The sequence below is a fragment of the Zonotrichia albicollis genome, chromosome 20 (assembly GCF_047830755.1).
Source record: "Zonotrichia albicollis isolate bZonAlb1 chromosome 20, bZonAlb1.hap1, whole genome shotgun sequence".
Classification (NCBI taxonomy): domain Eukaryota; kingdom Metazoa; phylum Chordata; class Aves; order Passeriformes; family Passerellidae; genus Zonotrichia; species Zonotrichia albicollis.
Window position 1 is genome coordinate 5,573,329 of NC_133838.1, and position 11,895 is coordinate 5,585,223.

Here is an 11,895-nt window from a genome sequence, read left to right on the forward strand (position 1 = left end):
CTCTGTGAAGAGAGCTGTGTCCACACTCTGGGATCTTTTTTGGGGGGGTTTTCTTCCTCCCCAAAAAAAAAAAAAAAAAATTGAGCCCAGGTCAGTGGTTGTCTCTGCTGCTCTCAGTGCCTGGTGGTGGGGTGCTGTGAGTGGGGGTGATGCTGTGGGTGATACTTCCAGTCAGGGCCAGGTGCACAGCTGGAGTCTGGGGTCTTCTGGGAGCCACAGCTACTGCTTGTTCTTTGCTCAAAGGTGGCATCTTTTCCCTAGTTATTTATTCAAAATACTCTTTCCTGTGAAAGCAAAATATATGTGTTTTCATCCTGACCAAGGGCAGGGATCACTTGGATGTCCCCATCACCAGGACATGGTGGAACTGAGGCTGTGCCAGGGACACCAGCTCTGCTCAGGCATGGAGAAGAGGCTTTTGGTCCCACTCATCTGTTGCACTGATTCTTTGGGGTGTGACAGCAGTGGCTCCAGTGTCACCACCGTGACACTGTCCTTACTGGTGCTTGTCTCTCCTCTCCACAGAGCTACACCAAGAGTGCTGCCTTCATTGTCACCCTGCACCCGCTGCAGAACACCACCACCGACTTCTGGCGGCTGGTGTACGACTATGGCTGCACTTCCATCGTCATGCTCAACCAGCTCAACCAGTCCAACTCTGCCTGGGTGAGTGCTGCTGCCCTGGCACTGCACCATGGGTGGCTTTGTCCTGCTCCGTCCCCATTGCCCTGACAGTGCTGCAGCCCCTTGCCTTGCTCACTCAGAAATTCCTCCTCTGCAAGGGGACACGGGTCTGTATGCAGCACTCGGGATTTGTCCCCTGTAAGCACAGGGCTGGCCAGTTGGAGCCAGAGAGGTGTTGAGCAGTAGCCCAGCCTGGGTGCATGGTAATGGTGTTGCACTACCATTGTGTTGGCATAGTGTTGGCATTGGTGTAGGGTTGGCTTTGAGTTGGTGTTGCATTGATGTTGACGTTGCATTGCTGTTGAGAGTTGGCGTTGGCATTAAATTGGCATTGGCATTCCATTGGTGCTGAAGTTGCATTGGTGGTGACGTTGCATTGGTGTTGAAGTTGCATTGCTGTTCCATTGGTCTTGATGTTGCATTGGTGGTGACCTTGCATTGGTGTTGCATTGGTGTTAATGTTGCATTGCTAATGGTGTTGCATTGGTCTTGTGTTGGTGTTGATGTTGCCTTGGCTTTGAGTTGGTGTTGTGTTCCATTGGTGTTGACATTGCTCCAACAGGTCCATGTTCCCCAAGCTGGAGGCAGTTCTGCAGGTGGGGTCTCACCTGAGCAGGGCAGAGGGACAGAATCCCTTCCCTTCCCTCTGCCATTTTTCCTCATTACTCAACCCTGCCTCTCTCTCGCTGTCTGTTCTTCAGGGGTGTCTGGGTTACAATATTTAGCTGGATCATAAATGTTTACTGGTATAAGACCAACAGGTAATAAATCAACCTTTCCAGCAGGCAGCTCTGAAAGGTGACTTTGAGGGTACAGCCCTCACTTGAACTACGCCTTGCCAAGGGAAGTTTTAATATCCAAATTATAGTTCTGAGTCTGGAAGGCTCAGAGATCTCAGAGATTTATAGCTCCTATTAATAACCAATTATTCCTGAGACACGTTTGCCGTGCAGTTGGGCCCAGGCCGTGACTGACCTGCATTGCTAAATGCCCTGTGAAAGTGCGGTGACAAACATCATATATTTTGTGTCGGTGCTGGTTTCCCAGCTGTCACACTGTGAAAACAATCTCACCCATGCTCCAGGGACTGAGCCATCCATCAGTGCCATGATGGACACAGGGAGGGGAGTTGCTCCCCAGAGATGCAGGCTGGGATTGCTTTGGCTTGGTGGGATGTCCTGGCCATGGGATGAGGAGCACTGACATCCCATGGTGCTCTCGCTGCTGGTGGCAGAGTGGCTCCTAAAACCAGCAGGGCTGGAGAGCCAGCTGGGAGCAGCCCAGCCCTGCTCTGTTGTTGTGCAGGCTCAGCTCTGTGCTGGAAGTGGGGCACAGCCCATCCTGCATTCTCCTGGAACAGCAGTGTCCATTCCAGGCTGTGTCAGCTGTTGTGTCTGTGCAGTGTGAGGGGACTGTGTGGATGCTGGGGCTGGACCTGACCTTTCATCTCTGATCCCTCAGTAAGCTGGGAAATCCTCCAGCCATTGATGTTCTGAGTGAGAAATGGCATTGTGGTCCAGCACTCCACCCTGGGGCCACCCCGTGCCAGCAGCCCCCAGGGTCCAGCACCAGCCCTGCCTTCACTGGTGTCTCCTGCTGCCCCTGCCTGTGTCCCAGCACACATTTCAGTCCTGATGAGGTGTGCTTCTCTCCACAGCCCTGCCTGCAGTACTGGCCCGAGCCAGGGCTGCAGCACTACGGCCCCATGGAGGTGGAATACATCTCAGGAGTAGCGGATGAGGACCTCGTGTCCCGGCTCTTCCGAGTGCAGAACATCACACGGGTGAGCTGCTTTATATGAGTTACAGAATCCCAGGATGCTTTGGGTTGGAAGGGAACTTGAAAACCGTGTTGTTCCTACCATGGGCAGAGACACCTTCCCCTATCCTAGGTTGCTCCAAGCCCCATCCAGCCTGGCCTTGGACACTTCCAGGGATCCAGGGGCAGCCACAGCTTCCCCGGGCAACCTGTGCCAGGGCTTGACAACTCTTTTGGTGGAAAAATTTTCCCCTAATACCCCATCTAAACTTCCCATGATGCAGCTTGAGGCTGTCTTCTCTTTTTTAATCACTTGTTACCTCGGAGAAGAGGTTGACCCCACCTGGCTTCAACATTTCAGGGAGTTGTTGAGAGCTGTAGGATCTTTCCTGACTGCTGGGGTCTCCAGCCTAACTCTCCTCCTGCAGAGGAGACAGCCCCAGCTCTCCTCCTGCCAGAGAGGAACTTGTAAAATTGCCATTGCTCCATCCAGCCTTTCTGAAGTTCGCAGCTCCTTGAAAGGTGTTAGAAAACTGCTGGAAGACCTTTCTCCTCCTGCCTGAAGCTCCATCTCTGCCCTGCCACACACATAGCACAGGATGGACACTCCCCACGTGGGCACGGCAGCTCCCCTGGTATCAGCAGAGCCCTTTCCCTGCAGGATGAGAAGATCCACGCAGATTTTTGCCCTTTGTCAGTGTTGCATGGCTGGTTAAGCTTGTCTTGAGAGAAGAGAAATGCAAGGCAGCAGGGAAAGGATGCAGAGCTGTACACAGAAAGAAGCAGCTGATTTACCTATAAATGCCAGCTGGGAGGAGATGGCATCCCTGGTGTCTTTAAACTCCTAATGGTTGCCAAGAGGCTGAGGCCAGTGCCCCAGTGAAGGTCACTGGGCAGATGGGAATTAGGGAGCTTGGAAGGGAATGTGTGGCTTGGCTGACAGCCCGGCTGGGAAGGTGCTTGGGCAGGGTGGCTGGGGCCAGAGGAGATAAATCCTGATTATCTGAACTCTTAACACAAAGAGGGTTTTGGTTCACAAGAGAGCATCTGGCATTTCCTGGGTGTCAGCACAAAATCCTACACCAAATATGCTCAGCTCTCAGGTGGTAGGATATACTCTGGGCTAAATTAAAATGCAGCGTGATGGAAATCTCTGGATCGACAAGGAGATTCCTCCAGGGAGCAGATTGTGGAACAGGGCTGGGAAATGCATGGAGCGACTTTGTGCCAAGCCTTGCTGGAATGGAGATGGGCACTGGGGGTGTCACAAGTGCTCCAGAGCTTTCACCCCACTTAAAGCAGATCCTAAAACTTTCCTTCCCAGGCTGTCAAAGGAGTTTTAGTCTGTTTTAACTCCATTTATTTGTTTCCTCTTCCTCCTCTGCTTTCCTGGCTTCCAGCTGGAAGAAAAAACTGGAGCCTAGGGTGGTCAGGCTATCACATGCACATCACCAGCTCATATCAGAGCTCCCAGAAGGGTTCAGGAAAGCTCCCAAAAAGGTTCAGAAAAGCCCCTTTTTGAAATGTGCAGGTTAGAGTGGGCACCAAATGCCCCCAACTCTTAGTCCCCAGGAATACTAACTCCCCCACAGGAACACCTGGTCCTGCTGGTGGAGAAGGTCTGGTGCTCATCCCACTCAGCAGCCACCTGAAACTGCGTGGATGGAGCCTCCAGAGCTGAGTGTCCCCCATCTGTGCCTGACCCCCTATCTGGCCCTGACCCCCCCTTTCTCCTCCACGTGCTCCCCATACGTGAGCTGTGAGCCCCAGGTTGTGTCTGGGGGGCTGACCATGGTCTCATCCCGTCCCGTACTTGGGATGCTCTGAGTGCTCCTGAGCAGGAGTCCCACATCTGCCCAGTCAGAGCCTGCTGAGTTCCATGCATGTAATCCTCCTCCTGGATCCAGCTAACCAGATTAGCTTTCCAAACTAACCAGATTACCAGGTATTAAGCTCCCGCCTCTGTGGCAGCCTCTCAGCAGCTTCCTGGTTTACAGCAAGCACAATAGAACCACATGCCATGGATCTTGGGCATGCAAAGGTGAAGGTGTGATGGAGAAGCCTCGAGGAGGCTCAGGGGTCTGGGAGCAGGTTTTGGGAGATACAGAGAGATCCCAAGATGCTGTGAGGTCGAATAAACCATGACAATGGAGTTCTCCTGGGTGGGATGGGATGGGGAATGAGTGTGAGCTGGAGGTCAGGGCTGAACAAACCATGTTAAAGCAGCAGGAAAGGGTTTTCCTCTCTGCCTCTACTGTCCATGTGTGGCTTTCCCTCCATCAAATATCTCCTGCCCTCTGTCAGATCTCCAGTGGAGGCAAATGAGGGCAGCTCATGGGTTGCAGCTGATGAGTTTTATTTTTCCAGTTGCAGGAGGGGCACCTGATGGTCCGGCATTTCCAGTACCTGCGCTGGTCAGCCTATCGAGACACCCCGGACTCCAAGAAGTCCTTCCTGCACCTCCTGGCCCAGGTGGAGAGGTGGCAGAAGGAAAGTGGTGATGGCAGGACTGTGGTGCACTGCTTGTGAGTGTCAGCTGGGGAGGAGCAGGCTCTGCCCAGGGAGAGATGCCTCCAGATTCCATGTCCACAACACTGTCTGGAGATCCTCACAAAGCCCTCACTGGGGTGACTTTGTCCCCAGATGGGGCTGCCTCTGCCACAACATGTGTTTTCGGTCGCTTCCTCCATGAGGTGGATGCTCAGCAGGGGTGACACCAACCTGCCCTTTGTGCTGGTCACCCACCCTTGGCAGAGCTCCCAGCCCTGTCCCCACATCCTCTGTGTGTAACAGGCACCAAAGGGACGTGGCAGGAGCTGTGCCACTCCCACCACTTGCTGCTCATTGTGGGGGGGACAGAGAACCATGCAGTGATTTCCTGGGAAGGGACCTTAAAGCTCATCTTGTTCCAGTGGGAGGGACACCTCAGATTGCTCCAAGCCCTGTCCACCCCTGTCCTCCCAGTGGGATTGGCTCATGAACACTGTGTGTGTTCCCCTCAGATAGGACCCAGCACCTTCACAGATGGGAAAAGACAGCAGTGAAGCCTTTAATCAAAAACTAATTACAGCCTTGTCCATCTTCGTTACCTGAAGGATAATTTGAGAACATGCTTTATAAAGCTCTGGCATAGTGTTCTCTCTTCCTCTCCCATGTTCCCATTGCTGTCAGGCTGCAGGTGTGGTGGTGTGGGAGCAGGGGTTCAGCCCAGGATCTGGGGAGGTTCCCAGTGCCCTGTGTGGATTATGGGTCAGTTCCTCCAGGCAGCAGCAGCACTGTGTCACCAGCCCAGGGTCACCCTGTGCAGGGCAGGAGGGACATGGCAGCTTCCCCAAGGTCACAAGGAGCTGATCTGTGGCAGGGCTGGGACCTGAGCCCAAATGTCCAAGATCCAGCCTTGGTAATCCAAAAGGGTGTTTTCATGCTCTTGTGAGGGTTGGAGGGCAGGATCATTGTCCTGCCACCCCATGGGGCAGGCTCAGGTCCCCTGGTACAGGTACAGCCCCTGCTCTGGGACACCCCCTGGGATGCAGGGTCGGATAGAGAAAAGGAGACTGGAAGGGAGCAGGAAGGTGCTCTGATGCCACCTGATTGTCACCCCTGACACGTGTGTTTGTCCCACCAGGAATGGAGGTGGCCGGAGTGGCACCTTCTGTGCCTCCACCATGATCCTGGAGATGATCAAGTGTCACAACATGGCAGATGTTTTCTTTGCTGCCAAGACCCTCCGCAACTACAAACCAAATATGGTGGAGACCTTGGTAAGCACCACACCCTCCCTTTCCACCCTGGCTTCTGGTCTTGGCACGGAGGAGAGCTGCTGGGGATGCTCACCTCCCAAAATGCCTTTTCCACCCCAAATCCTGATCAGCATCATAGGCATCCCCACGGCAGCACTGTGCTGGGGTGGGCTGGGAAGTGAGGCAGCTCCTCAAAGCAGCCTTGGGCTCGTCTTCATCCTACTGTGCCAGCACAGCCTTGGAGTCAGTGCTGGGATTGTTGGAAATCCTCCCCAGGAGCTGTAAGGCCCAGTCACATTAACCCACGGGATGTAACTGTGGTTCTTTGGAAGGTTTGTGGCATTGGGAGCAGCGCTGGTGTGGAGTGAGAGAAATTCCTGTCAGAAATATGAAAGGGAATGAGCAGCACTTGGAGTGAAATTAATGGGTGCACAAGCTGCTGGGAGCAGCAGTGGAGTGATGTGTCCTGAGGAGGAGGCTGGAGCTGGCAGCAGGTCAGGGCAAAAAGCCCCTGCCCTAATTCAGGCCCTGATGATGGAACAGGGGAGGGAGTGGGTACTTGTCTGTCCCCGTGGTGGAGGGATCCAGGTGCCTCATGATGTTTTAAAAGCAAGTCAGCTGGAAATGTTTACCCTGTTTAGATTATAAAATCCCTAAGTTGCAAAATGAAATGGTTTTGAGGAGGGGATGTGATTTGCATTAGGAATTAAAAGCAGAGGAGAAGGAGAGGGAGGGGAGAGGGGATGGATGCAGATAATGGAAAGATGATGTGACAAGCATGAAGCCACCAGACCCATTGGGCTAAATTGCAAGGGTATTAAGAAAAGGTAACATTTCCCATCAGGACACAAGCCTCCTCCCGCCTCAAATGAACCTGAACTGGCTATTCTGGGAATCTCAATCTCCCAGAGTCACCAGGAGGCTGAATCCATGCCTGATGTAAGGAGCTCAGCCCAGCAGAGAGCACTTCCTGCTGCCTGCACCCCTTCCCCCTGTGTTTGCCCCGGGGGTTATTTTTATATGATGATAAATGGAAACAATCCCTTTCCTTAATCCAAAAAGCATTATGTGCTTTTAATCTGGGCTGCTGCAGCCTCCTTGCTTTGAAGTCCCTCTCCCCCTCTGCCTGCTCCCACCTGGGATCCCGTGGGGGATAACAGGATTTTCGTGCCAGGCTCCAATCCCCATCCTGCGGCCAGGATCTGGGGAGAGGAGCTCTGCCCTCTCCCTCCCTGCTCTCACACCCACCTGATGTCCCAGTGCCTGTAGCAGCACCAAAATCCTGATTTGTTTGGGGTTTTGCTCTCCTGGGATGGGCACTGCCACGGTCAGAGCTCTCCTGAGGATTTTGTGCTGTCAGTTGTCCGAGGGTGGGGGAGCATGGGAACAGGTCATGGGCAGGAGGACAGGGATGGATGAGCCTGCCCTCACAAGCCCCAGTTCAGGGATTTTTGTTTCAAAACCAGGAGTCAGCCACTCTGGGCTTTCCCTTTGTGCAGCTGATGGGGAGTGAAGGGTGGGAGGATGCTGACACCATCCTTGGATGTCTCACGAAAGATGGGAGAAGGAGCCTGGTCCTGCTGGGCAAGAGAATTTATGATAAAGGAATGTCCTGGCAGCCAGGGCAGTGTATCTCCATCCACTCCAACCATGGATATTTGCCTGGGTGCTCTCCCCTTTTCCAGCCTCTGCTGAACTCAGAAACAAAAACTCCTTGATTTCCTACCTAAGGTTTTGTTGTGGACACCTCTGACCCCAGACTCCATTGTTCCCACGTCTCTTCCATCATTTGACTGACACATGTCAGTCACTGAGATGATTAAGTTGCTGAGCCCCCAGTGCTGGTTGTACCTGGGATGGTGAATAAAGGTATTTTCACAATAAGGGGATGTTGCAGTTCTGGTTCCTCCCTTGGGGCAGGTGACGGTGCTGTGTGTCCCCAAAATGCTGTGTTTCAGTGTGTGTGGAGCTGTTGGATCTGGGGCACCATGCCCCTGCCCCAGTGTGGGTGTTGTTTGCCAGGAGTGGAATTTTCCTGGCTGTGGCTTCAGCAGAACGCTCAGGGGGCCCCAGGAGGGTGGCAGGTGTTTCCTGAGGGCTGGTGATCTGTGTTTGTCCTTCCTCCTCACAACTTTGGGAAACAGCTCCCTCCGGATCCTAACACCCTCTCTCCTCTCTCTGAACAGGAGCAGTACCACTTCTGCTACGACATAGCACTGGAATACCTGGAGTCCCTGGAGAGCAGATAGCACCTGGCCACGAGAGGGGCACGAGGGCTCGTGCAGGGCCGTGCCAGCCGCGCTTCCCAGCTGGGCACTGTGTCCCTGCTCGGGGAGACAGCCAAGGACCCTCCAGGAAACTTGGGATCCAGGAAACAAAAGGACATGGAGATGTGTTGGCCACTCTCCATCTTCATCTTCCGCTCTCCATCTTCCCTCCCTGCCTGGGTGGATCCCACAGCTCAGCCGGTTCCTTGGAGTCACAGCCTGGCCTTGGTGCTGCTGGGTCTCTGCAGCTGCTGGAGAGGAGGCCAGGGAGGGGAGGAAGAGGAGGCCACGAGGAGCTGAGGCTGTTTCCCATCACAGAAGGATGGACACTGGGAGATGTTGCTCTTTTGTGTGTGGTATTGAAGCTGCTCCTCGAGGAGCCCGGAGGCTGCTGGAGGTTTTCCCTTGGTGGGGCTCACTCTGAGCCAGAACAAAGGTCCCCCAGAAGCTCTGAGTTTCTGCCCCTAGGCACCATGAATTTGATCCTCTGTTAGTTCTGTGAGTTCTGACCCTTTGTGTACCCAGCCCTGGACAGACAGAGATGAGGATGGGGGGCACTGGCCATGCAATGTCCCTCTGCAGGGACTGACCTGGACCCTCCTGGTGCTTTTGCAAAGTGTTGGAGGGGATGGTTCCCCAGCATCTCCACACCTTCCTCTCCATCTGTAGCAGTGAATTCTTCCTGTGATGTCCCACTGACCCATGGGTCTGTTTTTAACCCTGCCTTTGTGCAACACTGCATTTGAAGCAAAATCTTCAAAATTTGGGTCTATCCCAAATCCTTCCTGGGTGCCACCCCTGGGCAGTTGCTGGGCCTAGCGGGGCAGGAGGATTGATTTTGGGCTCAGCTGTGCCAAAGCCATGGCTGTGTGTTGGGGCTGGACAGGGGAAGGTCCCCACACTCCTGTGCCACCGGGGCTGGTGGCTGAAGGTACCTAGGGTGTTTTAGCTCCATCCTGCTGCAGGCGGGTGTGAAATGGCACTTTTTCCATCTGATGTTGTGGTAATTCCAGAGACTCTGCTCTCAGCCTGGTTGTAATAAATGGCCTTGGGAAGGTGCATCCCGAGGGATCCAGGTCTGGGAACTGAGGGGAGGCTGGTTCTGTCCTGAGAGCCAGGCTGAGCCCTTCACCATCACTTCTGGGGGGGATGGAGCAGAGCAGGTGAGAAACCCCTCCAGATGCTGGAGTTTTCATGAGGGCAGCCCTGTCCTTCATCCATCTGCCCCCTTCACCCCCATCTGTGTCCCCCCTCCTCCAGCCATGCCTGCCCAGGGCAGGGGCAGCTTCCCTGCCCTGCCTGCCTGGGGCTGCCCAGCCTTGCCCAGGGAATTCTGCCCAGGAATCAGGAAGGCTGCACAGCTGAAATGGCTGGAGGAGCAGACCCAGGAGGTGTTTCCATCCACCTCCCAAGGGTTAAAGAGAGCAGGAAGAGCCATCCCTGCCCTCTCTGCCCTTGGACAATGTGCCACTGCTGTGGTGATGGGGATTTCAGCACCACCCCAGACCCTTGGTTCTGCCACCTCCTCCCTGAGGAATTCACAGTCTGACAATAACTTATGCCAAGGGCTATATGACATCATTCCTTCCTTCTTGCTATCCCTGCTGTCTCATCTGCAGTGTGCCCATTCTGTCTTGTCACCAAAAGGTCTTTTTTACCCCCAAATGGTCCAGTAAAACCAGTACCTGACTACACCAGTACTCACACTGGGATAAATCTGTGTCCTTTTCCCAGTCCCCATCTCTCCATAGACCTGCCTGTGCTGTTCTAGGGAAGGCGCTGCATGCTGGGTGCAGAAATTGTTTGGTTTTGTATGAAAATGGCTGAGCTGAGCCTCCAAAATCCCTGGGAATGGGATGGGATGCTCTGGGGGCTGTCCAGCAATGCTGCTGCCTAGGCTACATCCTGCCTGTGGTCCAGAGGGAGGGAGCATCCCACAGGGTCTGCAGGTAAAGTATTGCCAGAAAGAGGAAAAGAGGAGGGGTGAAACCCCACTTAGTCCTACAGAGACTGGAGGAGTTGTATATATATTTTAAAATCAAGAGTTTTCCCTTTTTATTTTATTTTGATACCTCATTGCTTGGTGTCTCTGGGTTTTTAGGGCATCTCTGGTGAAGGGCAGATTTTGAAATCCAAGTGCTATAAAACCCAGCCCATCTCCAACTCCTACTGACATGCTCCTCTGACATGAGGCAAGGACATCTTGTACATAGAAATCTATATATAGAAATCTATATATAAAAATATAAATACTGTTCTTAAGATGGATAATGTTTATTGGTATTACAGATTGGAGTGGTGCTTTTTTTTTAAATAAAAACAAAACAAAAAAAAAGGAAAAAATTAAAACCCAAGAAAAACACCAAATTGGAACAATTTTGTCTATATGCAGTCAAAGTGATCCTAAAAGCTGGCAGCATCCCAGACCTGGTGCCAAAGGGACTTGGGACCATGAGGCAGCTCCACCATGGACGAGGATGGAGCATTGGGACCGAGGGAGGGATGTGTCTGATGTGGATTGTACCACACACAGCCAGCTGTTGTTAATGGTTTTTTTTTATTATTTTGTTATTATATTATTTTTGGCTTTCTTTCCTTTTAAGAAAATTAGTTGCATAAATAAATGTTCCAAATTTGTGATGGCCTCTGGAGTTCTTTCCTGGCTCTGAGCTGGGAGCTGTGATGTGGGGAGCCCTGAGGTGCAGAAAAAGCCTCTCCCTCAGCTCTATCTTTTAAAGGGCATTTTTGGGAATAGATTTGCAGGGCCAGGTTCCTGCAAAGCCCCCATGGCATAGAGGAGATGGGGTTGCCTTGTGCTTCCAGAGCTTTGCTGTTGGTGCCCTCCTGGAGGTCACAGCCACAGCTCCTGCTGGAAGAGCTGGTGTGGAGCAAAAAGAGCACCAGAGCATTTCCCAGCTGGAAAACGAAATCCTGTTGAAAGAAGAGCCTTCAGGAAAAGTTCCTGCATTGTCTTCAGTGATTTATTTATTACGAAGCAGCCTTCAGTTAAATGTGTTGTGATATGAAACACTTCCAGTAACACTTGAGTCTTAATTTAATGGAGACCAAGGAAAAAAAATCTAATTGACTTGTCAGGATTGTTTTTCATCTTTAATTAAGGCTCGTGAAGGAAGCAGTAATTACACTTTACTGATAAATAATAAAAAGGGGGATCATGCAAATCAAAACCAAGCCCTGCCCTTGGGAAGGGCTCTGGGTGTGTGGGTGCAGCCCTGGCAGGGTGTCCCTGGGGCTCAGCTCTGTGTCCCCAGGGCTGTCCTGGAGGGCAGGGTGGGCTCAGGCTGCTCTGAAGAGAGAGACAGAGCTGCTCCCAGCAGGAACCGAGAATTGTGGCTGGTTCAGGTAAAAATGGGAGCAGTTCTGTGGGGACAAGGGTGGTGGCCACTGGGTTTGATGGTTCTCTGTGGCCCCAGGAGCTCAGGGGT

The 11,895-nt window shown here is 52.8% G+C and overlaps 1 protein-coding gene across 6 annotated transcripts in view; it reads left to right on the forward strand.

Annotated features, from left to right (window-relative positions):
- PTPRU (protein tyrosine phosphatase receptor type U) overlaps positions 1-11,089 on the forward strand; it is a 56,968-nt gene extending 45,879 nt beyond the window's left edge. For all 6 annotated transcript variants that reach the window (XM_074555899.1, XM_074555898.1, XM_074555904.1 and 3 more), the window contains 5 exons: positions 526-666; positions 2,342-2,467; positions 4,810-4,967; positions 6,068-6,203; positions 8,369-11,089. In XM_074555899.1, coding sequence (XP_074412000.1) covers positions 526-666; positions 2,342-2,467; positions 4,810-4,967; positions 6,068-6,203; positions 8,369-8,431 — 624 coding nt within the window. In that variant the 3' untranslated portion in view covers positions 8,432-11,089. The remainder of the gene's footprint in view (positions 1-525; positions 667-2,341; positions 2,468-4,809; positions 4,968-6,067; positions 6,204-8,368) is intronic.
- The last annotated feature ends 806 nt before the right edge of the window (positions 11,090-11,895 follow it).